Consider the following 27,450-nt stretch of genomic DNA (forward strand, 5'->3'; position numbering starts at 1 on the left):
AGAGAACAGAGAGACGCTGAGAAGTGCATGAGGTATACTGAAAAACCTGGCAAGTCACATATAATGTGATTATGTAGAGTAGATATACAGTGACTTATATGTTTATATACCATAGTGTGATTGAGTTCTCTATTCTGATTGGTCAGATGTCCTAGTTCAGTCGTAAGGCAAATCACATGTTTATATTAATGCAAGTATTCTCATAGATTATTGTTACAGCCACTTCCTATTGTTAACAGTGACTAAAGGCCTCTGCATGCTCTTGCGACAAGGCTTTCGCAGATAGCTTTTCGCAGACAGTTGTAATTTATCGTTGAGCGGGGAGTAATAGGCGTGCGCGATGTTATTCACCGCCACAACGCAAGGGGGCGCGAAGTCGCGAAATCGCAAGGAGTAGTTGGTGGGTGTGGTTAGTGGAGTGTTTATCCTCCGGTTACTTATAATGACTAGAACTGGAGTCGTATAGATGTACGTACTTCCTCACTTCCTCGATCAACCGCTCTTCATGCTGCTCCATCTTCGCTCATGTTTTTAAAAATGGCGGTCGTGAAAACAAACCAAACCGGGAAAGTAGGGAAGCGGAAGTGCGTGTACAGCGGATGTAGAGTGGACCAATCAGAGCCCTCTTGTCTGCGAGGCTGTCTGCGGTGGTCACAATTTTTGGGAGGTGCACGCAGAGTGTGTGCGAAGGAGGGGGGGGGGCTTCGCAGACGCCATCTGTGACGCCATCTGCGAGGACTGGGTTGTCAGCATAAATTGGCCTTAACACAGGGATGTGTGAGGCAGGTTCTGTATGTAAACAGATTAAAAAAAAAAGAAACATCTGTTTAGGAAACATTTATTTAGCATTTTTGGAATGAGTCTCCAATGTCAGTGTTTTTTAATTTTTATTTATTTATTTATTTAAAATTTTCAACAAGGGAAAGTCTTCAAGATGGAGGGCTTTATGCCTTGCGTTTTTTTCTTGGTAGCATCATATAATGACTGTTTACACCTGTTCGAACTGATAACAGGAACTTGTTTCATGAACATTCTGGAACATTCAATGGAACCAGAAATGGATAAAAATATGATCTGTTGATCTTTAATAAATTAACAATGCTAATCGTTGGCACATCACCATGCTAGAAAAGGCCTAAGAGGAATAAAACTTTTCAGGTGCTGAAAAATGTTCAACTTCGAGGTAGTAACAGTAACTCTGCTTCACATGACCCCGTTGTGATTTACAGTGCCTTGCAAAAGTATTCATCCCCCTTGGTGTTGGTCCTGTTTTGTCGCATTACAAGATGGAATTAAAATGGATATTTGGAGGGTTAGCACCATTTGATTTACACAACATGCCTACAACTTTAAAGGTGCAAATTGTTGTTTTATTGTGACAAACAATAAGATGAAATAACAAAACAGAAATCTGGAGTGTGCATAGGTATTCACCCCCTTTCGTATGAAACCCCTAAATAAGAGCTGCTCCAAACAAGTCACTTCATAAGTCACAAAATTAGTTGATTAAGATCTACCTGTATTCAAAGTGTCACATGATCTGTCACATGATCTCTGGAAATCAACCTGTTCTGGAAGGACCCTGACTCTGCAACACTACTAAGCAAGCAACATGAAAACCAAGGAGCCTCTAAACAGGTCAGAGACAAAGTTGTGGAGAAGTATAGATCAGGGTTGGGTAATAAAAAATATCCCGAACTCTGACTATCCCATGGAGCACCATTAAATCCATTATAGCAAAATGGAAAGAACATGGCACCACTACAAACCTGACAAGAGAAGGCTGCCCACCAAAACTCACAGACCGGGCAAGGAGGGCATTAATCAGAGATGCAACAAAGACACCAAAGAGAACACTGAAGGAGCTGCAAAGATCCACAGCGGAGATGGGAGTATCTGTCCATAGGACCACTTTAAGCCGTACACTCCACAGAGCGGCTTTATGGAAGAGTAGCCAGAAAAAAGCCATTGCTGAAGAAAACACGTTTGGAGTTTGCCCAACAGCATGTGGCAGACTCCCCAAACACACGGAAGAAGATTCTGTGGTCAAATGAGACAAAAATTGATCTTTTTGGCCATCATGGGAAATGCCATGTGTGGCGCAAACCCAACACCCTGAGAACACCATTCCTACAGTGAAGCATGATGGTGGCAGCATCATGCTGTGGGGATGTTTTTCATCTGCAGGGACAGGAAAGCTGGTCAGGATTGAAGGAAAGACGGATGGCACTAAATACAGGGCAATTCTGGAGGAAAACCTGTTTGAGTCGGCCAGAGGTTTGAGACTGGGACGAAGGTTCACGGTCCAGCAGGACGATGACCCTAAACATACTGCTAAAGCTACACTGGAGTGGTTTAAAGGGAAACATTTAAACGTCTTGGAATGGCCTAATCAAAGCCCAGACTTCAATCCAACTAAGAATCTGTGGCATAACTTGAAGATTGCTGTACACCAACGCAACCCAGCTAACTTGAAGGAGTTGGAGCAGTTTTGCCTTGAGGAATGGGCAACAATCCCAGTGGCTAGATGTGCTAAGCTAATAGAGACATACCCCAAGAGACTTGCAGCTGGAATTGCAGCAAAAGGTGGCTCTACAAAGTATTGACTTGGGGGGGGGTGAATACCTATGCACACTCCAGATTTCTGTTTTTTCATCTTAATTATTGTTTGTGTCACAATAAAAAAAAAAAAAGTGCACCTTTAACGTGGTAGGCATGTTGTGTAAATCAAATGATGCTAACCCCCCAAAAATCCATTTTAATTCCATCTTGTAATGCGACAAAACAGGACAGACACCAAGGGGGATGAATACTTTTGCAAGAAACTGTACTTTCCTATAACAGCACACCCCCATCATGTTTTATTCCTTACATATATGGACCTGGTGACAAACAAACAGCTCTCTCTCTCTCTCGCTCTCTCTCCTTTGTGTCTCTGACACTGCTTTTCAACCCAGCCTGATAACACCGTGCTTAGATAATTCACAGTTATTTTCTCAGCCTGCATGGAGTCTCGTGTTTAAAGGCTGAGCTGAAAATGGAGTTCTCCAGCTGAGGACATACAGACACACACAATGCCTTAATCAGGCATCATTCAGAGCGTTACATGCAGTATAGCACCTTATATAATGTCACCCAGATTATAACAAAGTGAGAACAGATATTAATAAAAAGATCATATACTTAAATCATAATAAATGATTATTTGTCGTATTACAGCGCTGCTGAACTGTCAAATCTGATTAGGCAGACAGGCGTTGATTAATTTTCTATAACAGCAGCTCTGACAACTGTGGTCCCATGTTTTAATGCACTCATTTTAATATGTTACCGTTTCTATAGTAACAGTTCTTTCAGAGACTTGTATGGTGGACGCGCCACTTAATCTAAGCTGACTGATATTTTTAACAAATAAATTTTAAAAAGCTACTCTTGTTTTACTTACTTTATTGTTTCATTTTTTCCCCCCAATTTGGTCGCAAATTGCTCTTCCCTGTCATACATCAGCTACTAACTGGGGATGTCGAAGGCCAACACCTGCTTTCTCTGACACATGTGAAGCCAACCTCCACATCTGTTCGACCTGCTGCTCATCCTGCAGTGTAATACCTGAAAGAAAGCGCTATCTACCCTTTTTTCTCCCCACATACACCAGCTCATAGACTCCCACGATTGGCTAGTGCGTCTGTGAATGACAGTTTATAGTAAATTATTTTTATATAAATGGCTGATCAGGCCATTTGATACAAATCACTAAACAACCTTATTTCAAAGATCACTTTCAATCACAATTCAATCCAAATTGCTTGAAACTGCTCTCACTGAATTCAGAATTGAATGCAGAACAACATCTCATCTCATCTCATTATCTGTAGCCGCTTTATCCTGTTCTACAGGGTCGCAGGCAAGCTGGAGCCTATCCCAGCTGACTACGGGCGAAAGGCGGGGTACACCCTGGACAAGTCGCCAGGTCATCACAGGGCTGACACATAGACACAGACAACCATTCACACTCACATTCACACCTACGCTCAATTTAGAGTCACCAGTTAACCTAACCTGCATGTCTTTGGACTGTGGGGGAAACCGGAGCACCCGGAGGAAACCCACGCGGACACGGGGAGAACATGCAAACTCCGCACAGAAAGGCCCTCGCCGGCCACGGGGCTCGAACCCGGACCTTCTTGCTGTGAGGCGACAGCGCTAACCACTACACCACCGTGCCGCCCGGCAGAACAACATACTTTTTACAAATCAAAGATTGAAAAAAAAAACAGCTTAATTTTTAGAAAACTGACATATTATTTATTTTTTTCGCGGTCTGGTTTCTATCAAATCCTGCGCTCTGATTGGCTGGCGAGCCGGTCCGTATCCTACATACGGACCCCAGTTATGGACCTCTGGCGACTCGCTCGTTCACAACAACAACAAACATAGTAGCAATTTTTGTCAACATTTATCTTTTTTATAAGATTTATTTATAAGATTTTTGATAAAAATCTTATCAATTTTTGCCAGCATTTCTCAGTATAATAGCATTAATTTTACATCATGGATAGTGATAACGATGGTCTTCACAGCAAAAGCGAGTTTTACTACCCTGAGGAAGAAGAAATAAAAGAAAACATTTCAGGAGAAAGCTAAAAACCTGTAACTTGCTAACGCCGAGCAAAAACATGGCTGAATCCTGAATGACTCAATTTTGTATAAATAGGGGACTACATAGGCGGCAAAATGTAGTTTTTTTCCTGCCATGGAAGTGCACTTATATACCGAGGAGGAAGCAATTTGCATTACAGCCGTGAATGAGGATTCAAAATGGCGGCTCGGCTCGGTTTTCCCTTTCGGGCGCTCTCGTTTTCTGTTAGAATTTGGTTAAGAAAAAAATAAATATATTATTTACCAGCTTAAGGTCGGTCCGTATGGTGAAATACCGTGACCTCGGCCTTGAATAGGCCAGTACTTTCAAGACCTCGGTCACGGTATTTCATGATACGGACCTCCCAGCTGGTAAATAACATATGTATGAGGATCACACGGTCCAAAATGGGCCTCATTAACGAACGAGATCAAATGTTTTTTTCTTAATAACGTTTCTATTTTTCAAGATATTTACATACGAGTTGGCAGGCACATAGATGGTTGTATACAGAATACAAATTTTGAAAAATTAGTATTAACAAATTACGCAAATTTGTATTTAATTAGTATTAATTATACTAATTGGGTAAAAACATTAAATCGGTACACTCAGTCAAAAAGGAATAAAAGATTATTTCTAATACCCTCTTTGTGCTCTATAGGCCTTTGTGTTTCTCAAAAGTAGGGCCTACTAGTGTTTATATTAAAGAATATAAATGATAATATTCACAGCCTTCCAGGAAAACCTCAAAAAAACTGAGCCACATCCAATAAACAATTCCAGTTAACTGAATTGAAATTGACACTCGTGTTTCTGACTTCTTTTTTTAAAATATCATTCCAACCACTAAGATCTCAATATTTTTCATCAAAACAACTACAGTGGTGGCATGGTGGTGTAGTGGTTAGCGCTGTCGCCTCACAGCAAGAAGGTCCTGGGTTCGAGCCCCGTGGCCGGCGAGGGCCTTTCTGTGCGGAGTTTGCATGTTCTCCCCGTGTCCGCGTGGGTTTCCTCCGGGTGCTCCGGTTTCCCCCACAGTCCAAAGACATGCAGGTTAGGTTAACTGGTGACTCTAAATTGACCGTAGGTGTGAATGTGAATGGTTGTCTGTGTCTATGTGTCAGCCCTGTGATGACCTGGCGACTTGTCCAGGGTGTACCCCGCCTTTCGCCCGTAGTCAGCTGGGATAGGCTCCAGCTTGCCTGCGACCCTGTAGAAGGATAAAGCGGCTAGAGATAATGTGATGTGTGTGTGATGTGTCTGTGTCTATGTGTCAGCCCTGTGATGACCTGGCGACTTGTCCAGGGTGTACCCCGCCTTTCGCCCGTAGTCAGCTGGGATAGGCTCCAGCTTACCTGCGACCCTGTAGAAGGTTAAAGCGGCTAGAGATAATGAGATGAGATGAACAACTACAGTTATATTCTAAAATAGTTATTTATTTACATGAATCAGTTTGATTTGAAAAAAAATAAGTAGGTAAAGCTATGAAAACTCACTTCAGTCTCCTGTGAATCATAACATCAAAACTAGCTGAGGAAAATTTTGCTGAATACTTTATCAGAAACAGTGAGAGCTAGAAAACATCCCTATACAAATTATCTGATTGATATTCACGAGTAATCCAATCGGAAACCGATTAGAAGAGAGAGAGAGACGCCGAAAGCATCGGCAGTTTCCCAACGTCCCGCGAGCAGAGTGTACTCTGTTGTACCAACTTCAACCTGCCGTTATTCCCAAAGTACTGAACAGATCTTAACGAGATAAATTTCTTCGGAAAGCAGAAATTATAAGCTGTTTAATGATGGTATTCACGATAGAAAATATTCAAGAGTTAAGCAGTGACAGATTTGGAAACTTAGATAAGCGTCTGCATGCACAATTTTCACACCATGGCCAGTGAGTGTCTGAGACGCTTAATTAAATGTTATAAAATGTTTTGTATGTAGACCTTCATTTTGGGCAGTGTGTAACAGAGGTGTTCAAATGTCTGGGGTCAGCTGTACAAAGTAATGGCGAGCGTGGAAGAGAAAGTGCAAGCAGGTTGGAATGGATGGAGGAGAAAGTCAGGAGTGATTTATGACAGAAAGTTGCCAGCAAGAGTGAAAGGGAAGGTGTACAAGACAGTAGTAAGAGCAGCCATGTTGTATGGTTTGGAGACAGAGGTACTGACAAAAAAGACAGCACGCTGAACTGGAAGTAAGAGAGCTGAAGATGCTGAGATTTTCGTTGGGAGTGACAAAGTTGGACAGGATTAGAAACAAGAACATTAGTGGGACAGGACAGCTAGGACGTCTTGGAGACAAAGTGAGAGAGGTGAGATTGTGATGGTTTGGGCACGTACAGAGGAGAGATCCAGGGTATATTGGGGAAAAGAATGCTGGAGATGGAGTTGCCAGGTAGAAGGAAAAGAGGAAGACCTAAGATGAGATTTATGGATGTGGTGAAGGAGGATATGAAGACGGTTGGTGTGACAAATAAAGATATGGAGGACATGGCGGGACAATATCCGCAGTGGCGACCCCAAACGGGAGTGGCCAAAAGAAGAAGAAGAGTCATGGAAACACTGCTACTAAAGAGGAAATCTTCTCAGCCACACATGGAGACATTATAGAGAGGCAGCCCTGCATTTAAAGTTGTGTCCTTGTGGCGGAAACACTCCAAGGACTGTTAGTGTTGAATCCCTTAAAGCTGTACTCTGATATGTGCTTGGACTGGATTCTGCCTCATTTATAAGTCAATTTGGATAAAAGTGCCTGCCAGATAAATAGATAAATGTCTTGCTTGCTCTTAAAATCGATCTGTTTTTATCCAAGCAAAATAATGAAGTGACTACCAGCCATGAGCTCCAGGTAATAATTTAACTGGACAAACCCAAATACGTTCTCAGAGGTGCATATTAAATTCCAAGAACAGCTCTGAAACAAATTTATATAAAAGAAGTACTCGGAGTGGGTGTTTAATTTGACGGAGATGGGTGCTGGAACATAACCCAACTTTACAAGGTTGGACTGGACTCTATTTCTCACATAAATGTCAAGCTTGGGTCCTGGATTTACAGCTGGGTTTCTCACAGACTTTCAACTTTTGGCCAGACAGTCCTGGAGTATTTTATCCCTCTTATACCACATATACACTCACCGGCCACTTAGTTAAGTATACCCATCCACCACTCGCTGTTTTACGCAGTTCTCTAATCAGCCCATCCCTTGACAGCAGCACAGTGCAGAAAAACATGCCGATACAAATCAAGCGCTTCAGTTAATCTTCACTTCAATCATCAGAATGGGAAAAAACTGTGATCTCAAAGTATGACTTTCTTTCACTGTCGCATGGGTGTTGGTTTGAGCCAGATGGACTGATTTGAGTATTTCAGAAACTACTGATCTCCTGGGGTTTCACACACAACAGTCTCGAGAGTTTACACGAACTGGTACGAAAAACAAAAAACACCAAACGAGTGACAGTTCTGTGGGTGGAAACAAACGCCTTGTTGATAGAGGTCAAAGGAAAATGGCCAGATTGTTTTGAGCTATATCCAGGAAGGATATAGTAACTCACAGCAACTCTTTACAACCGTGTTGAGCAGAAAAGCATCTCAGCATGCAACAGCAGAAGATCACACTGGGTTCCATTCCTGCAGCCAAGAACAGGAATCTTACACTACGTTCAGACTGCAACCTGAAACGACCCATATCCGATTTGTTGTGAAATCCGATTTTTTTGTTAGGCCGTTCACATTACCAATTATATGAGACTTGTATGCGATCTCCAATATGAACGGAAAACGACCCAAAAGTGTCCCGCATGCGCAAATTGACACGTAATAAGCACATCTACGTAATACGTAAACAAAAAAAAAGCGCACTCTTCATGTTTAATGATTTCTTTTTTGTTTGTTTGTTTAATTATCTGGTTAGTGTTAAAGTGTGAGGTCTCGTGTGTGTTTTTGTTTCTGAACTGAAATGGAAATGTGTAGCCTGGTAACGAGGGTTGACTCCTAAATGTCTCTCTAATTTCTATATAAGTGCACTACATGTTACTAGGAAGTAATGGATTTTTAAACTCTATATAGTGCACTCGAGCTTCAGTAGGCAGTCATTTGGGATACGGCCGCTGTATTACCAAACTCTTAATTCAGGCTTAATAATTTGCACATATTTATTTCGTCATATTAATAAACTTTTTCTACATCTCATCTCATCTCATTATCTCTAGCCGCTTTATCCTTCTACAGGGTCGCAGGCAAGCTGGAGCCTATCCCAGCTGACTACGGGCGAAAGGCGGGGTACACCCTGGACAAGTCGCCAGGTCATCACAGGGCTGACACATAGACACAGACAACCATTCACACTCACATTCACACCTACGGTCAATTTAGAGTCACCAGTTAACCTAACCTGCATGTCTTTGGACTGTGGGGGAAACCGGAGCACCCGGAGGAAACCCACGCGGTCACGGGGAGAACATGCAAACTCCACACAGAAAGGCCCTCGCCGGCCACGGGGCTCGAACCCAGGACCTTCTTGCTGTGAGGCGACAGCGCTAACCACTACACCACCGTGCCGCCCTTTTTCTACATTTTTATAAATATTTATTTAGATTGTTTATAGCCAGCTGAATTCTGCAGCTTCTCTCAGCGCTGGCTCAAGGTGCAGAAACACCAGTGCAGTTTGCTATGGAGATGAGGCGAGACCTGGCGATGTGGTTTTTGTGGCGGCGGCGGAACTCGCACAATAATCTGATTAATGTGGGCAGCAGAGTAATGAGACCGAAGGGTTGTAGATGTCTGATAAAAAAGAAAAAACTAACAATATTCAATATAAGACAATGAACGTAATCGAAAGAGACCGAAGGTGTCAAATTACTGGAAATTTTCAGAACAATCTTATAATCTTGTAATACAGGATGGTTTAAGTTATAAATCAGTTATAGAAACTTTTATTTAATCAGGCTAACAGATCAACATCCAGGTCCCTACCAAATCCACCATTAGCTTGATCAATTCTATAAAAGTCTATTTAAATTCTGAAAACTGTACAAATGTTGTTGTTATCCACCAAAGAGGCGGGATTAGCCAACGCAGAATAGTGACGTTTGTCTCTTGTTGATGACGTGTAGGTCGCATGAATGCGACCTGTCCGGTCAGACTGCAGTCGCATGTGAAAATAACGGATATGCATCGGATTTAGGACCACATATCCAAGCGGCCTGGGTCGCATGTGAAAAAATCGGATCTGTGTCGTTCAGATTGTCAATAACAAATCGGATACAGGTCGCATATGGGCAAAAAAATCGGATATGGGTTGTTTCAGGGTGCAGTCTGAACGTAGTCTTAGGCTAGGCTGACACTTGCACGATTCTGTGGCACGCATTGGCACGACTCGAGTCGTGCCAGTGCGCAAACTAGTCGTAAACTGGCGTGAAGTGTGCGTAAACCCGTCGTGACTGCGTGCCATGTCGGGACGAGAATTTTGAAATGTTCAAAATTTTGGTCACGACAAAATTTCGCGACCGGGTCGTGAACTATGCGCAAACTGTTCGTGATCTCATCGTGAACTCGTCGGGACGATGCGGGAGGATGCGTGCCAGTGCGTGGAAGTGCGCGCCATGCCACGACTGTCACGAACTGCCACGAATAGTTCACGAACAGCTCACGTCGAGTTCACGAGTAGTTCACGACATGTTCATGAATTGGTGCGCGTCGCAGCGTGGCCGTGCCTTCCCACTGACACGGTCACGCATTGATGGCACAAGCAGTTCACGACTAGTTTACGCACTTCACGAACAGTTTGCACATGGCACGAGCAGTTCACGACGAGTTCACGAGCAGTTCACGACTACTGCGCGACAGTGGCGCTCGCGTCGGTGCGGGGGTATATATAGGGCTTCCCGGACACTTCTCGCCATTCGCAATTTTTTTCTTGCTTTTTTCTTTAATGTCTTTTATTTTCTATTCCTTCATGACTTTTTTTTGGGGGGGGGAGTTTCGTTTCTTTTATTTCAAAAATGGAACAACTGTGGATGCAGCTCATGAAGCTACTACCATTCTTTCTTGCCAAGGGACAGCACCAGCAGGGGACATGTAGTAATGTGACAGGTAGTCTCGCTGATCCTTTGCATCCTTCTGGGTATGATGGCCGGTTAGAGGCAGCAGCCCCTGCAGGTGTCGGTCAGTCCTCCATCCACCAGGGATCAGATCATGTGTGTCCGGATCTTCGCGGTCCACTTCTGAAATTGCGTGTGGGTATCTGATGAGGATGAGGTTGTGCATGACACAGGCGTGCCCAAGTCGGCACGACACCGTCCGAATTGCGCAAACTCGTCGTGCCAATGCAGGAAGTGCGTAAACTATGCGCAAACTAGTCGTGCCAGTTCGTGAATGTGGACGGGCACGCATTCGTGAACTCGTCGTGAACTATGCGTGAACTAGTCGTGAACAGTGCGGGAGCCTCCCAGTTCGTGCCCCAAAATGGCACGACTTGCCATGACAAAATTGTGGCCAAAAGTCGTGCAAGTGTCAGCCTAGGGTTAGAATCAAGAACAAGTTCCTATTAAAGTGGCCGGTGAGGGTAGTTATATTTAATGTCGTGAAACATCTCTGAAAGAAGTTAGTTCCTGTTATCTAAACATGCTCCGCCATTTTGTTTTCCTCTACTTGCGGTATATGAGCTGATATCCTAGTCATAGAGGAGCCAATCAGAGTGCGTGATTGCTCAAATCCAGTGAATGTGGATAGAATAAAAACAGAACTGACTAAAAGCATGGCTTGGGGAAGCCATGGCCTAATGCTTAGAGAAGCAACTGTGGGAACGAAAGGTTGTCAGTTCAATTCCCTGGACCAGCAGGAATGGCTGAAGTGTCCTTGAGCAAGGCACCTAACCCCCAACTTCTCTCCAGGCTGCTCTGCGTATGTTGCTCTGGACAAGAGTGCCTGCTCAATGCCATTAATGTTCCTTAGCTCTGGATATTTTTTTTAAAGTGAGTTATACTGATATTGATATTAGAGAGTTTGGTTTTGTTCAGTCTTTCTTTGTTGGTAATCCAACTCAGGCTGAGTTTTCACAAACTGTTTTTGGACTGCATTCTCAGAAAAAAAAAAAGGTTACTTCTAGAACTCTGGAAGATTTCTTCAATTTGTCCATCTCAGAAAACTCTACAGGCGGCACGGTGGTGTAGTGGTTAGCGCTGTCGCCTCACAGCAAGAAGGTCCTGGGTTCGAGCCCCGGGGCCGGCGAGGGCCTTTCTGTGCGGAGTTTGCATGTTCCCCCCGTGTCCGCGTGGGTTTCCTCCGGGTGCTCCGGTTTCCCCCACAGTCCAAAGACATGCAGGTTAGGTTAACTGGTGACTCTAAATTGACCGTAGGTGTGAATGTGAGTGTGAATGGTTGTCTGTGTCTATGTGTCAGCCCTGTGATGACCTGGTGACTTGTCCAGGGCGTACCCCGCCTTTCGCCCGTAGTCAGCTGGGATAGGCTCCAGCTTGCCTGCGACCCTGTAGAACAGGATAAAGCGGCTAGAGATAATGAGATGAGAAAACTCTACAGCAGAAGGTTTTCCTCTCAGATAAGGCGCCAAGTAGAACCTGTTTCCCCTGGAATGGTCGCTTTAGTTATCCAAAGAACCACTGAATGTTTGTCACTGGTGTGGTACCCTAAAGGTTATATCTTTCGTACCTTTAGAGTACCTCAAGTACCTAGATAATGATGCATTTCTAGATACAAGGGTCTGAAAGAAAAACCCTCTGGGGAACCCAGTGAGGAGCACTGAGACAAATTAAGGAATCCTAATAGGGTTCATACGGTATGTGTTCAGATGATTCAGGGGTCACGTTCTTAAACAAAAGATGATTTTAAATTTTCACGCTTGATTGAAGCTTCACATTCAAAATATGAATATGCATTGTGTTGCTAATTTATTAGTTTCTAGCCTGGGTAGATTATTAGTTACGAGTTTATGAGCATACAGACAAAACAGTAAGTCCCATATCTCTGGTCAGTCCATCCCACCCCAGACCCATCCATCTATCAGAGCCTCTGATAAACTCACGTCCTTGAAAAACCTGTTTCCGTGCTGTGTGACACAGTGAGGACTCCAGGTGAAAACACGTCTCGCTCTCTCTATCTTTTTTTTTTAAAGGTCCTCTGGACAGAACAGAGGCCAGCATGTACCATTCTGATCCACAAGACTCAGCATCAATATGAATCCAGATCTGAACCAAAATCGATGAGTCAAGTTCTTCTGCACTTTCTCCAACAGCTCACGCGAGGCCGTGTTTTTCTAGGTCAGGCTTCTGACAGCCACTATGTATCCATCAACAGAGCTGGACTCAGAAAACCGGTACTGCAAGAGAGCACACACGCTCACATACTCAGGCTTAATAGCTCGAAATGAATGAATACAGATGGACCTTAGGACATCTCGGTAAGTAGAGTGTGACAGGAGTGGAAGAGAAAAGAAACCAAGGAGAAGAGAGAGAGAAACTCAAGGACAAAAAGCCAAAAAATAGAGAGCGCTCTCTCTCTCTCTCTCTCTCTCTCTCTCTCTCTCTGACTTATGGGGCATGCTGCTCTAGGAAAATAATCAATGAGTGCGTGGCCTGTTGTGAGCGGAGTTCCTGTTACCACCCCGATTTGGATTATTTCCCAATAACATCGGTTTGTTCCTCTCCTACATCAGTGGTGGCTGGTGGTATTTAAAATAGGGGAAGCTCAGTTTTACTTCTATGTAATGACATTTTTCAATGATTTATTATTTGTCATTAGTCAATTATTTGTCAGTTTGTTGTTATTTATATACAACCCCGATTCCAAAAAAGTTGGGACAAAGTACAAATTGCAAATAAAAACGGAATACAATGATGTGGAAGTTTCAAAATTCCATATTTTATTCAGAATAGAACATAGATGACATATCAAATGTTTAAACTGAGAAAATGTATCATTTAAAGAGAAAAATTAGGTGATTTTAAATTTCATGACAACAACACATCTCAAAAAAGTTGGAACAAGGCCATGTTTACCACTGTGAGACATCCCCTTTTCTCTTTACAACAGTCTGTAAACGTCTGGGGACTGAGGAGACAAGTTGCTCAAGTTTAGGGATAGGAATGTTAACCCATTCTTGTCTAATGTAGGATTCTAGTTGCTCAACTGTCTTAGGTCTTTTTTTGTCGTATCTTCCGTTTTATGATGCGCCAAATGTTTTCTATGGGTGAAAGATCTGGACTGCAGGCTGGCCAGTTCAGTACCCGGACCCTTCTTCTACGCAGCCATGATGCTGTAATTGATGCAGTATGTGGTTTGGCATTGTCATGTTGGAAATGCAAGGTCTTCCCTGAAAGAGACGTCGTCTGGATGGGAGCATACCATATGTTGCTCTAGAGCCGGGATATACCTTTCAGCATTGGTGGTGTCTTTCCAGATGTGTAAGCTGCCCATGCCACACGCACTAATGCAACCCCATACCATCATATATAACTGATAACTTGGGTCGTCCTTCTCCTCTTTAGTCCGAATAACACGGCGTCCCTGATTTCCATAAAGAACTTCAAATTTTGATTCGTTTGACCACAGAACAGTTTTCCACTTTGCCACAGTCCATTTCAAATGAGCCTTGGCCAGAGAAGACGTCTGCGCTTCTGGATCATGTTAAGATACGGCTTCTTCTTTGAACTATAGAGTTTTAGCTGGCAACGGCGGATGGCACGGTGAATTGTGTTCACAGACAATGTTTTCTGGAAATATTTCTGAGCCCATTTTGTGATTTCCAATACAGAAGCATGCCTGTATGTGATGCAGTGCCGTCTAAGGGCCTGAAGATCACGGGCACCCAGTATGGTTTTCCGGCCTTGACCCTTATGCACAGAGATTCTTCCAAATTCTCTGAATCTTTTGATATTATGCACTGTAGATGATGATATGTTCAAACTCTTTGCAATTTTACACTGTCGAACTCCTTTCTGATATTGCTCCACTATTTGTCGGCGCAGAATTAGGGGGATTGGTGATCCTCTTCCCATCTTTACTTCTGAGAGCCGCTGCCACTCCAAGATGCTCTTTTTATACCCAGTCAAGTTAATGACCTATTGCCAATTGACCTAATGAGTTGCAATTTGGTCCTCCAGCTGTTCCTTTTTTGTACCTTTAACTTTTCCAACCTCTTATTGCCCCGTCCCAACTTTTTTGAGATGTGTTGCTGGTCATGAAATTTCAAATGAGCCAATATTTGGCATGGAATTTTAAAATGTCTCACTTTCGACATTTGATATGTTGTCTATGTTCTATTGTGAATACAATATCAGTTTTTGAGATTTGTAAATTATTGCATTCCGTTTTTATTTACAATTTGTACTTTGTCCCCACTTTTTTGGAATCGGGGTTGTACTACAGAAATGAAAACGCACTGTATTACAACAAGCACATTAATATAAACCTGTGATTTGACTTCCAGCCAGAACTACTGTCATAGCTGCTGTTCTAGAAAATTAATCAACACCTTTCTGACCAGTCAGATTTGAGAATTCAGCAATGCACTGAATCACTTTTAGCCATGTTTGCTTGTGAGAGAGAGAGAGAGAGGAGAAAAATGAAGGGTGTGATGAAGGAAATGCTTCAAGGTTTCAGACACTCTAACCCCTGGGCTTTGAGTCTTTCAGCTTGTCATACTGAAGCACTCACTTCCTGAAGGTTTACTTGAAAACTCACAACTTACATGCTGTTGAAACTAATGCAGATGTGCCAACAGTGCTAAGAAGGAAATCTTAACAGGCGGGGGGGGGGGGGGGGTGTTTACTAGTGTACTGTATGTCAGTCGGCTGGCTGGCTCCATGCAATGCAAACAGCATGAACGATATAATGCATTGATTCAACTGATATTTAACTGCAATCTGCAGAAATTTTTGGACGTATAAGCAACCAGCTAAGTGTAGAAGCTTACTTTATACAATCTTTACAAAATGAACATAATATTATGTAGTTGCCTGCAAACAGGCTTGTAGTACTCAAGTCCAACTCGTGCCCTAATTTTAAGGACTCGTGACTTGACTTGGACTTGACCACTGATGACTCGGACTTGTGCATTAACTGCATTCGGACTCGTAAATTGGAGGCGAGGACTTGGATCTTTTCTTTATCTGGCATAATATCTACATTAATGTTATATTAATTTTGTGCAAGAGAATGCACATTCACCTGTTCATACGTCATGTTCAGGAACAAACTAACGTTAATGGCGCTAAGATGCCCGGAGAGAACCCTCCTAGGATTGTCCGCTTTGCTTCTCGTACAGTGGGAAAAAATGCACTGCTATGTGTTCCATATGTCGAAGAACTATCGAGGAGACGACGAGGACAACCTCGAACTTCAAGCGTCGTTTGGCAAGACTCCACCCAGAGAAGGAAGTGACACGCTAAGTTCATTGCTCTGTTGATAGCGGGGCTTGCTTGCTGACCGATGAACTACTGTGTTCTGCAAGGGGATGTGCTGGCACCTTTCCGAATTATCATTATCAACTGGGTAATGAAAAACTGCAACACTGACGAACTCTGCTTCATTACCACTCCACGTTGTTCTAAGAGCTACCCTGAAGAACGTATTGCAGACCTTGCCTTTGCAGATGACCTGGATCTCCTATCCAATAACCAAGAGGAAGCTCAATCCCAGTTGAACCAACTCAGTACCATAGCCAAGGAGGTTGGACTTCTCATCAATGCTGAGAAAACCAAAGCCACTGCATACAACCTCCCAGATGTTTCATTGTTCCATGAAGGTGAACAACTCGAGATGGTACAGGATTTTCAGTCCATGGGTTCTTATATTGCTTCAACAGAAAATGACTTCAAGCATCGCAAAGGGAAAGTATGCAGCACATTTTGGAAGCTTGAGAAATTTTCGTCTTCCAGCACTGAACTCAAGATGAAAATCAACCTGTTTAGAGCAGCCATTATGAGCGTCTTTCTTTATGGAAGTGAGTCCTGGATTATCACTAAGAAGCTTGAAAATCAGATCAACTCATTCCAAACCACATTCTTAAGACTCATCCTTGAAATAAAGAATGAAGGCCATGTGTCCAATGAAGAAGTTTACAAGCGAACAGCATCAAAGTCTCTCTCCGTCATCGCCATAGATCGTCAACTATGCTTCCATGGCCATTACCTATAGAGACCCACAAAAGATCTGGTGTCAAAGTATGCTTTATACCCTCCAACTCATGGGACCACGTCAAGTGGAAGACCAAAGTTGCAGTTCAACAAGTACATATCTCAACTGCTGTGTAATGAACATGAGATGAGTTCAGAAGTTTACCTTCTGGCTCTCTCCTTTTAGTTATGCTGTCATAGTTAGTTGCCAGAGTCGCTGCTTGTACTCAGTGCAATATGTATACTGTTCCTACTTATTCAGGTGACACTGGGTATACCTAACAACCTGTGTTTTCTCTCTCCCTCCCCCCCCCAAATCTGTCCCTCTGAGTTACATGTCAGTCCTGGGATCGAAATGCTGAACCTCTTCTGCTCCTCGGACCTGCCTGATCCATCCTGGTGCCCTGTGTCTGGTTGGATTCTCATCGCATCACTCCTGTGGAGGGCGGCCCCATGTGGACAGTTGGGGGTCATGCCTGGAGGACACTCTGGACTCTTGCAGTGGTGCTTTTGTGGCTGGGGACTGCAGTTGACTTGCTGACTTTGGGACTGCAGTTGACTTGCTGACTTTAGGACTGCAGTTGACTTGCTGACTTTGGGACTGTAGTTGACTTGCTGACTTTAGGACTGCAGTTGACTTGCTGACTTTAGGACTGCAGTTGACTTGCTGACTTTAGGACTGCAGTTGACTTGCCGATTTTGGGACTGCAGTTGACTTGCCGATTTTGGGACTGCAGTTGACTTGCTGACTTTGGGACTGCAGTTGACTTGCTGACTTTGGGACTGCAGTTGACTTGCTGACTTTGGGACTACGGTTGTCGTGAACGGTTTTGCGCTTGAGTTTCCATCGGTGGGGGGTTTATAGCATCAACAAAGCTGACTTTATGTTAGGACTGTTAATGTTATAGTCATGTTGTCTGTTGTTGCCCAAATGAGGATGGGTTCCCTTTTGAGTCTGGTTCCCCTCGAGGTTTCTTCCTCATGTTGTCTGAGGGAGATTTTCCTTGCCACCGTCGCCATAGGCTTGCTCATTGGGGATAGATTAGGGATAAAATTAGCTCATGTTTTAAGTCGTTCAAATTCTGTAAAGCTGCTTTACAACAATGTTTATTGTTAAAAATTAAAAGCGCTGTACAAATAAACTTGACTTGACTAGAAGAGATCAGGAATGCTGCTCAAAATAACATTGGATGGAGAAGATTCACCAAGGCCGTTTGCTGTCGTTCGCCCCAAGAATGACGCAACCGACAAAGAGAGAATGGCATATACACTTACAAGAAGGCAGGTAGTCAAGTATCTACTGAAGATAGCATCACAAGGCCAGCTTCTGAGTGGAAAATTGTGTAGTACCAGCATTCTGTCGTTTATCAGCATTTGACTTTGTCCATATTTACATTTGCCAGACTGAGAAATTATGAGAATCTGAGGTCCAGTGTTATTTTAATTAAAGTTGTCTCTTAAAAGCGAGACGGCCTTTCTAGTTCATAAAATCGGTGAAATTTAGTTTCCTCTGGCATTTGGTCATTGTGATATATGTTTATTTCTGCAATATCTAAAAAAAATCAGGTCATTCTGTGGCTGGGAAGTTATTTAAATTGAGCGGATTCCCGAGCAAATAATGTACATGAATATCGCTCACTTTGTGCAGTCAAGCAGAAAGAGGAAGTCCGTGTATGCATACGCAAGTTTACCTACTACTTCTTCTTCTTTTGGGTTTTATGGCAGCTGGCAGCCAGTGTTGCATTACTGCCACCTACAGGTTTACCTTTGAGCATGCACGGACAGTTGCATCATTCTGTCAAACGAACAACTGATCACACCTAGGTACTCGCTGAGCGCCGATATTTATTAGTTTGGTCCTGTGTTTCTTTTCCTTCATATATATATATATATATATATAAAACATAACATATTTTCTTCTGGGCGGCACGGTGGTGTAGTGGTTAGCACTGTCGCCTCACAGCAAGAAGGTCCTGGGTTCGAGCCCCGGGGCCGGCGAGGGCCTTTCTGTGCGGAGTTTGCATGTTCTCCCCGTGTCCGTGTGGGTTTCCTCCGGGTGCTCCGGTTTCCCCCACAGTCCAAAGACATGCAGGTTAGGTTAACTGGTGACTCTAAATTGACCGTAGGTGTGAATGTGAGTGTGAATGGTTGTCTGTGTCTATGTGTCAGCCCTGTGATGACCTGGCGACGTGTCCAGGGTGTACCCCGCCTTTCGCCCGTAGTCAGCTGGGATAGGCTCCAGCTTGCCTGCGACCCTGTAGAAGGATAAAGCGGCTAGAGATAATGAGATGAGATATTTTCTTCTTGCTTTCCATTACTGTAGTTGGTCTTTCACGTTTCATTCACATCATCCATTTTTCTCTCCTGTTTCAAATTTGTATCCGACAATGCCTTGGGAAAGCCCACCACGTGACGCATGACGTAGTGTCTTGAATTGGGTCATGGTGAAGCAGGAAGAAATAGCGCAGAATTTAGGGCCACATGGCCTGAAATTCATTAATTGTTCTATATATTTTTTTAAAATGAATAAAATTGGCAGTCTGTGATTCGAATTCAGTAGCTTTCGGTCCACTAAACAAAAATAATTGGGTGTCATGGAAAATTCTTTTTATGACCTAAACTTGAAAAATCTGAAAGGAAGTCTACTTTTAAAAAAGAGCAGAGGCTCCAGTGTCATTTACGGTAATGATTAATAATATGACAGTCTGTTGTGGCTCAGTGGATGGAGAAAAAAAATTCCTGTTGTCTCATCACAACGGAGTTTGAATAATTCATCATGACAGTCGGGTAATAATCTACTTATATTGGATCCTTTTAGTTCTGGTCCTGCTGACTAAACAGAAAGAACCCAATGCAGAGAATCTGAGAGCTGCCAGGTTCTTATATACAGTATACAGCAGGAGTTCTCAACCTTTTCTGCTTAAAGCCAGTATCTCACTGGGCTACGGCAGCCTGCGGCTAGCTGGAGACGCAACAATTGCGATAAAATATGCGAATTAGCGACAATTTTCACTTGGAATCACACTGAATTGATATTCGCATATTTTATCGCAATTGTTGTGTCTCCAACTAGTCACTGGCTGTCGCAGCCCAGTGAGATACTGGCTGAACTCACACTTCCTGTCTCACGGAAACGGAAACTGACTTGAGAAGGGTTCGTGACGGCTTTGCGACACCAGCGACGCATTTGCGGCTATTTTGAGAAAAATTTTGTTCAAAATTTCAGCGACGAAGGAGCGACACTTTGACTCATGCGAGGAAATTGAGAAGCCCCGCGAATGTTTCAAGACACTTTTGAAACTCTCTCGCGAATGACGTTCGCAATTTGTCGCAAGCTGTCAAAGCCCAGTGAGATACTGGCTTCAAGGCCCACCTATTCATACTCGTACCGAGTCGGGGCCCATTAAAAAAGATCCCTAATTATTTTTCCCTCCTAGAACTGCCACCTTATTGTGGTGGAGGGGTTTGTGTGCTTGAATGATCCTAGGAGCTATGTTGTCGGGGGCATTATGCCCCTGGTAGGGTTTCCCAAGGCAGACAGGTCCTAGGTGACAGGCCAGACCAAGAGCAGTTCACCAAAAACCCCCTATGGAGAAAAAATCCAGGACCGTGACGTCGCCCGGTAGGACGCAGCCGGGGCCCCACCCTGGAGCCAGGCCCGGGGTTGGGGCTCGTATGCGAGCGGCTTGGTGGCCGGGCCTTTGCCCATGGGGGCCCGGCCGGGCTCAGCCCGAAGAGGTGACGTGGGCCCGACCTCCTGTGGGTTCACCACCCACAGAGGTAGCAGTAGGGGTTTGGTGCAATGTGGATTGGGTGGCAGTCGAAGGCAGGGGCCTCGACGACCTGATCCCCGGACACAGCGGCTGGCTGTTGGGACATGGAATGTCACTTCGCTGGGGGGGAAGGAGCCTGAGCTTGTGCGGGAGGTTGAGAGGTACCGGCTAGAGATAGTCGGGCTCACCTCCACGCATAGCTTGGGCTCTGGAACCCAGCTCCTCGAGAGGGGCTGGACTTTCCACTTCTCTGGAGTCGCCCGTGGTGAGCGGCGGCGGGCTGGTGTGGGCTTGCTTATAGCTCCCCAGCTCAGCTGCCATGTGTTGGAGTTTACCCCAGTGAACGAGAGGGTCGCCTCTCTGCGCCTTCGGATTGGGGAGAGGGCTCTTGCTGTTGTTTGTGCCTACGGGCCAAATAGCAGTATAGAGTATCCGGCCTTCTTGGAGTCCCTGGGAGAGGTACTGAGGGGTGCTCAGACTGGGGACTCCATTGTGTTACTGGGGGACTTCAATGCTCATGTGGGCGACAACAGTGACACCTGGAGGGGCGTGGTTGGGAGGAACGGCCTCCCCGATCTGAACCCGAGTGGTGTTTTGTTATTGGACTTCTGTGCTAGTCACGGTTTGTCCATAACGAACACCATGTTCGAGCATAGGGGTGTCCATAAGTGCACGTGGCACCAGGACACCTTAGGTCGGAGGTCGATGATCGACTTTGTAGTCGTTTCATCTGATCTCCGGCCCTATGTCTTGGACACTCGGGTGAAGAGAGGGGCTGAGCTGTCAACTGATCACCACCTGGTGGTGAGTTGGATCCGCTGGCGGAGGAGGAAGCTGGACAGACCTGGCAGGCCTAAACGTATGGTGAGGGTCTGCTGGGAACGTCTGGCCGAGCACTCTGTTGGGGAGGTCTTTAACTCCCACCTCCGGGAGAGCTTTTCCCAGCTTCCGAGGGAGGCGGGGGACATTGAGTCTGAGTGGACTGTGTTCTCTACCTCCATTGTGGACGCAGCTGTTCGGAGCTGTGGCCGCAAGGTCTCCGGTGCCTGTCGTGGCGGCAATCCCCGAACCCGGTGGTGGACACCGGAAGTAAGGGATGCCGTCAAGCTGAAGAAGGAGTCCTATCGGGCCATGTTGACCTCCGGGACTCCTGAGGCAGCTGACGGGTATCGGCAGGCCAGGCGTGCTGCAGCTCGGGCAGTTGCGGAGGCAAAAACTCGGAACTGGGAGGAGTTCGGGGAGGCCATGGAGAAGGACTATCGGTCGGCCTCGAAGAAATTCTGGCAAACCGTCCGGCGCCTCAGGAGGGGGAAGCAGTACTCTGCCAACACTGTTTACAGTGCGGGTGGGGAGCTGTTGACCTCGACTGGGGACATTGTCGGGCGGTGGAAGGAATACTTTGAGGATCTCCTCAATCCCACCGTCATGTCTTCCACTGAGGAGACTGAGGCTGATGACTCAGAGGTGGACTCGTCCATTACCCAAGCCGAAGTCACTGAGGTGGTTTGCAAGCTCCTCGGTGGCAAGGCACCGGGGGTGGATGAGATCCGCCCTGAGTATCTCAAGTCTCTGGATGTTGTGGGGCTGTCTTGGTTGACACGCCTCTGCAACATCGCGTGGCGGTCGGGGACAGTGCCTCTGGAGTGGCAGACTGGGGTGGTGGTCCCTCTTTTTAAGAAAGGGGACCGGAGAGTGTGCTCCAATTATAGGGGAATCACACTTCTCAGCCTCCCAGGGAAAGTTTACTCCAGGGTACTGGAGAGGAGAATTCGACCAATAGTCGAACCTCGGATCCAGGAGGAACAATGCGGTTTTCGTCCTGGTCGCGGAACACTGGAACAGCTCTATACCCTTCATAGGGTGCTCGAGGGTTCATGGGAGTTTGCCCAACCAGTCCACATGTGCTTTGTGGATCTGGAGAAGGCATTCGACCGTGTCCCCCGTGGTATTCTGTGGGGGGTGCTTCGGGAGTATGGGATTCGGGGCTCTTTGCTAAGGGCTGTCCGGTCCCTGTACGAACGGAGCAGGAGTCTGGTTCGCATTGCCGGCAGTAAGTCAGACCTGTTCCCAGTGCATGTTGGACTCCGGCAGGGCTGCCCTTTGTCACCGGTTCTGTTCATAATTTTTATGGACAGAATTTCTAGGCGCAGCCAGGGGCCAGAAGGAATCCTGTTTGGGAACCACAGGATTTCATCTCTGCTTTTTGCGGATGATGTTGTCCTGTTGGCTTCTTCAAACCAGGACCTTCAGCATGCACTGGGGCGGTTTGCAGTCGAGTGTGAAGCAGCTGGGATGAGAATCAGCACCTCCAAGTCCGAGGCCATGGTTCTCGACCGGAAAAGGGTGGCTTGCCCTCTCCAGGTTGGTGGAGAAGTCCTGCCTCAAGTGGAGGAGTTTAAGTATCTCGGGATCTTGTTCACGAGTGAGGGAAGGATGGAGCGTGAGATCGACAGGCGGATCGGTGCAGCCTCCGCAGTGATGCGGTCGCTTTACCGGTCCGTCGTGGTGAAGAAGGAGCTGAGCCAAAAGGCGAAGCTCTCAATTTACCGGTCGATCTACGTTCCGACTCTCACCTATGGTCATGAGCTTTGGGTAATGACAGAAAGAACAAGATCGCGGATACAAGCGGCTGAAATGAGTTTCCTTCGCAGGGTGGCTGGGCGCTCCCTTAGAGATAGGGTGAGAAGCACAGTCACTCGGGAGGAGCTCGGAGTAGAGCCGCTGCTCCTCCACATCGAGAGGAACCAGCTGAGGTGGCTCGGGCATCTTTTTCGGATGCCTCCTGGACGCCTCCCTGGGGAGGTGTTCCAGGCATGTCCCCCCGGGAGGAGGCCCCGGGGAAGACCCAGGACACGCTGGAGGGACTATGTCTCTCGGCTGGCCTGGGAACGCCTCGGTGTTCTTCCCGAGGAGCTGGCCGAGGTGTCTGGGGAAAGGGAAGTTTGGGCTTCCATGCTTAGACTGCTGCCTCCGCGACCCGGTCCCGGATAAGCGGAAGAAGACGAGAGACGAGACGAGACCTAATTATTTTGGCTCATCTATTCTATTAGAATCTAATAATCTACTGTAAAGTGTATTAATGGGATGCAGCATCATTCCCTGTTACAGACGGGAGCCCAGGAATTAAATAAATGTAATAAAAACAATCTGTTTTTAGTTGTACGTATTGTATTTAAAACTGTATGGATGTGCCAGAAGCCAACATAAAACCATGCATGCAGGAAATTCTCAGCCAAAAGGGATTAATGATCCAAAAGTGGAGTCTGGTCAATTAACACAAGAACTTATTGCCATGTTTGTGTTCAGCCAACAAGCAAGTTATTAAAACCAAGTAGTTCACTCAAAAGAAGTGGATACAGAAACCACTCAATGGGATAGAGCCTTACACGCTGACAAAGAAGGATTTTTCCCATGAAAGAAAAATTTACTTGCTAAATTTGACAGTAGAATAAATTTTGATCCTATTGTCGCCGTAACTAAATACAAAGACAATAGTTATGCATACTATTAATGAACTTAAGTTTTTTTTTTAAAGATTGTGTATATTTTTAGTCTTTTGTATTTGTAATTATTTGTATCTGTACATGCACGACCCCACCAGTTCTGCTGATCAACTTATCGTGTTTAAATAAAGTCATTCATTCATTCATTCATTATGAGCTGGAAAGTTAACGATCCATTGAGTTCACCTATATCTCAAACTACCTGGTGCTGCAGACATCGTTCTACACGGACACATAGATGAAAACCTGGAAGAGCATGGAGGCGTACAACTTTTTATATGTGGCTGAGTTAAATATCTGGGGATCAGGACACTACAAGATAAATCCTGTATCGTTTTTGCCCAGGTAAATAGGAGGTTCTGGGCTTTTTGGACACGTCTTTGAGAAGGTTGCTAGGACGCTACAAGTTTTAGTATCGGGTGTAAACAAACCACAGCCGCTCGGTTCTCAACTCTCCTTGCTCTTCTCTTCCAGCAGGCATCACAGACCCATATAATTTACCCACAAATGTATTTATGTATTTTCTGTGTGTGCACGCGTATGCGCAGGTTAAATGTGACAAAATAAAGGCTTGTTCTTCTTAATTCACCCACAAGTGTATTTATTCCACTTGAAGTGTTTGGCAAACCAGCTACCGGATTTGGGCAGGGCCGCATTAACCCTTGCCGAGGCCCTGGGCAGACACACCCCCGAGGCCCCACCCCCGCCTGTTGTCAACTGCGCTCAGCAAATTCACCCCCTCAGACGTGCCTGTCTAACTAGACACAGAAACTTAAATAATGACAGTGGCACAATTAGACATACTATTGAACGATAAAACTTTATATCCATCAACACCTATTTAATCGAGAAAAAGCAATGGTGAAAAAAATCCATCAGACATCACGGTTAACAAGTCTGGTTAACTAAAGTTTAGCCTCAAGAAGCCTTTGAATGAGTGAGTCAATGAACAACATGTCAAGAACATAACCTCGGCCTACAACAGTTTCTTTAGTATTCAGAACAAGAACATTCATTTGGGATATAACCGTTTGTTTTCATTTTGGAATCCAGGCGACTTTTAACTTGTGAAAACAAAGAGCGATAACAAAGAAAGAAAAATATCTTGCTTCTCAGAAATAAATCTCAAAATGTTAGGCTATGTGAAACCTTTCATCCTTTCACACACGTAATGTCCCAAACAGCAGTGGCACACAGCTTTGCGCATTCAGTTTGACAGCCATGGGTCAACTTACAAGGGCACTTTCCTACTTTTCTGGAAAGCGAAGTCATTAATTAAATCATTGAACTCAAGCTGGCGTAGCGTGTGAAGACATGGTGGACAGTGATCATATTGACAATGACGGGTGATTTACCGTATGCGACGGGACAAGGTGGGCTTCCTTACGGGTGGCGAAATGCATCAAAAATGTTATCAATATGATCAAAACTTCTGAAAATATCGTTTCATATTTTCCGATCTCGCTACCTCCGAGGCCCCCTAGTGGCCGAGGCCCTGGGCAGCTGCCCATGAAGCCCATTAGGATAATGCGTCCTTGGATTTGGGACACTACGACATCCTGAACTATTGAGTATTTGGCTTCAAACTTGAAAAAATTTCGTGGCGCACGAGATGGCGCTTTGCGGCCCACTAATGGGCTGCGGCCCAGTGGTTGAGAAACCCTGGTATACATTACACGATACATAGAGTCCTCGGCTTGTCTACATTCCCTCTGAACATAAAAAAGTGAGGTAAACATTACAAGTGGCTGTTTGTTCCCTCGCTCAAGAAAGAATAAAGCAACATATATGTTTGTGTGTGTCGTTGTGCTCACCCCTTTGCAGATGGACACAGCCTCTTTGGATAAGGCTTTAGGGTAGGACACATTGTGCTCCATGATGGACTGGAAGAGTTCATCCTCATCTTCACCATCGAATGGTGGCTGAAAAGAGACAAAAACAAAACAATTATAGAAAGAAAACAGGCTCACTGTTGGACTGTCGGTGCAGTAATAATGCAAATCGATTTTCAGATAAAATAAGATATATTTTGCTGTTGTATGAGAGAGAGAGAGAGAGAGAGAGAGAGAGAGAGAGAGAGAGAGAGAAAGAACCTCTTGCTGGTACCTGAAAATAATCAACTTCACGGTGGTACCATCACATCACCCCTTTGTTGATTCATTTCCTATAAAATCACCCAGGTCATATTTATTACTTGCTTCAGATTATTTTAAATAACTAATGATAGCTTTGACAATAAACCTCCCATTAAAAGATTACACACATGCCTTGTACACATTCACCCTGTCCTTTTTCTTGATACTAGAATAAAAGGCTTTGTGGATGAAAAGAGAGCCATTAGAGGTGTGTGTGTGTGTGTGTGTGTGTGTCCCCTGATGTCTCGAACAATGAAAGGTGATGTGGAGGTTATTAGGAAGCACAGCATTCGTTCTAAAAATACCCAAAGGTGCCAGATTTAGCTGTGCGTTTACGGAAGTAATCAATGAAAACTATTGATTAAGTATACAGCACTATATGGGCAACAAAAATAGTGGGAGAGAAAGACACACTCATTAGAGAGTAGAGCTGTTTCTAAAGATAGGAGATTTATGTGTGGGTTCTTTGGCAGTTTGGGGATTTTATCTTATAGCTATCTGATTAGTTGACACTGGGTTACGGTAAGTGCAGACTTCATATGTAAAGTCTCATCTCATCTCATCATCTCTAGCCGCTTTATCCTGTTCTACAGGGTCGCAGGCAAGCTGGAGCCTATCCCAGCTGACTACGGGCAAAAGGCGGGGTACACCCTGGACAAGTCGCCAGGTCATCACAGGGCTGACACATAGACAACCATTCACACTCACATTCACACCTACGGTCAATTTAGAGTCACCAGTTAACCTAACCTGCATGTCTTTGGACTGTGGGGGAAACCGGAGCACCCGGAGGAAACCCACGCGGACACGGGGAGAACATGCAAACCCCGCACAGAAAGGCCCTCGCCGGCCACGGGGCTCGAACCCGGACCTTCTTGCTGTGAGGCGACAGCGCTAACCACGACACCACCGTGCCGCCCATATGTAAAGTCCTTCAGCAAAATACTTTCAAAGCTGTAGTGCAGTAAGTGTTCATCTCTATTCCTACAACAAAATCTGGCCGGTTAGCACTATCAAGCTATGACTGTCATCTAATTGACGTTGTTTTAACAAATACACACCCAGAGATATGGGCGCATTTTGAAAACAAAACATTGCACTTATAACATCTTGACACTGATTTTGATTTGTCTCGGTTACCAGTACGGGTTTTTTGATCCTCCAGTCTTACAGTAGTAACAACAAAAAGAAAAGACAAAACAAAAGCAATGGAGCAAAGAAAAGCCGCCCAAACAAAAAGCAATCAAGCCTGCAGTAGATAT

General features: G+C 44.9%; 1 protein-coding gene across 1 annotated transcript in view; it reads right to left on the reverse strand.

The window, feature by feature from the left end:
• The window catches only part of prkcaa (protein kinase C, alpha, a), a 517,863-nt gene that overhangs the window by 58,937 nt on the left and 431,476 nt on the right, over window positions 1-27,450 (reverse strand). The window contains exon 15 of the mRNA XM_060918929.1: window positions 25,868-25,975. Within this exon, the coding sequence (XP_060774912.1) occupies window positions 25,868-25,975 (108 nt within the window). The remainder of the gene's footprint in view (window positions 1-25,867; window positions 25,976-27,450) is intronic.

This window comes from Neoarius graeffei, chromosome 4 (genome assembly GCF_027579695.1).
Source record: "Neoarius graeffei isolate fNeoGra1 chromosome 4, fNeoGra1.pri, whole genome shotgun sequence".
Lineage (NCBI taxonomy): Eukaryota > Metazoa > Chordata > Actinopteri > Siluriformes > Ariidae > Neoarius > Neoarius graeffei.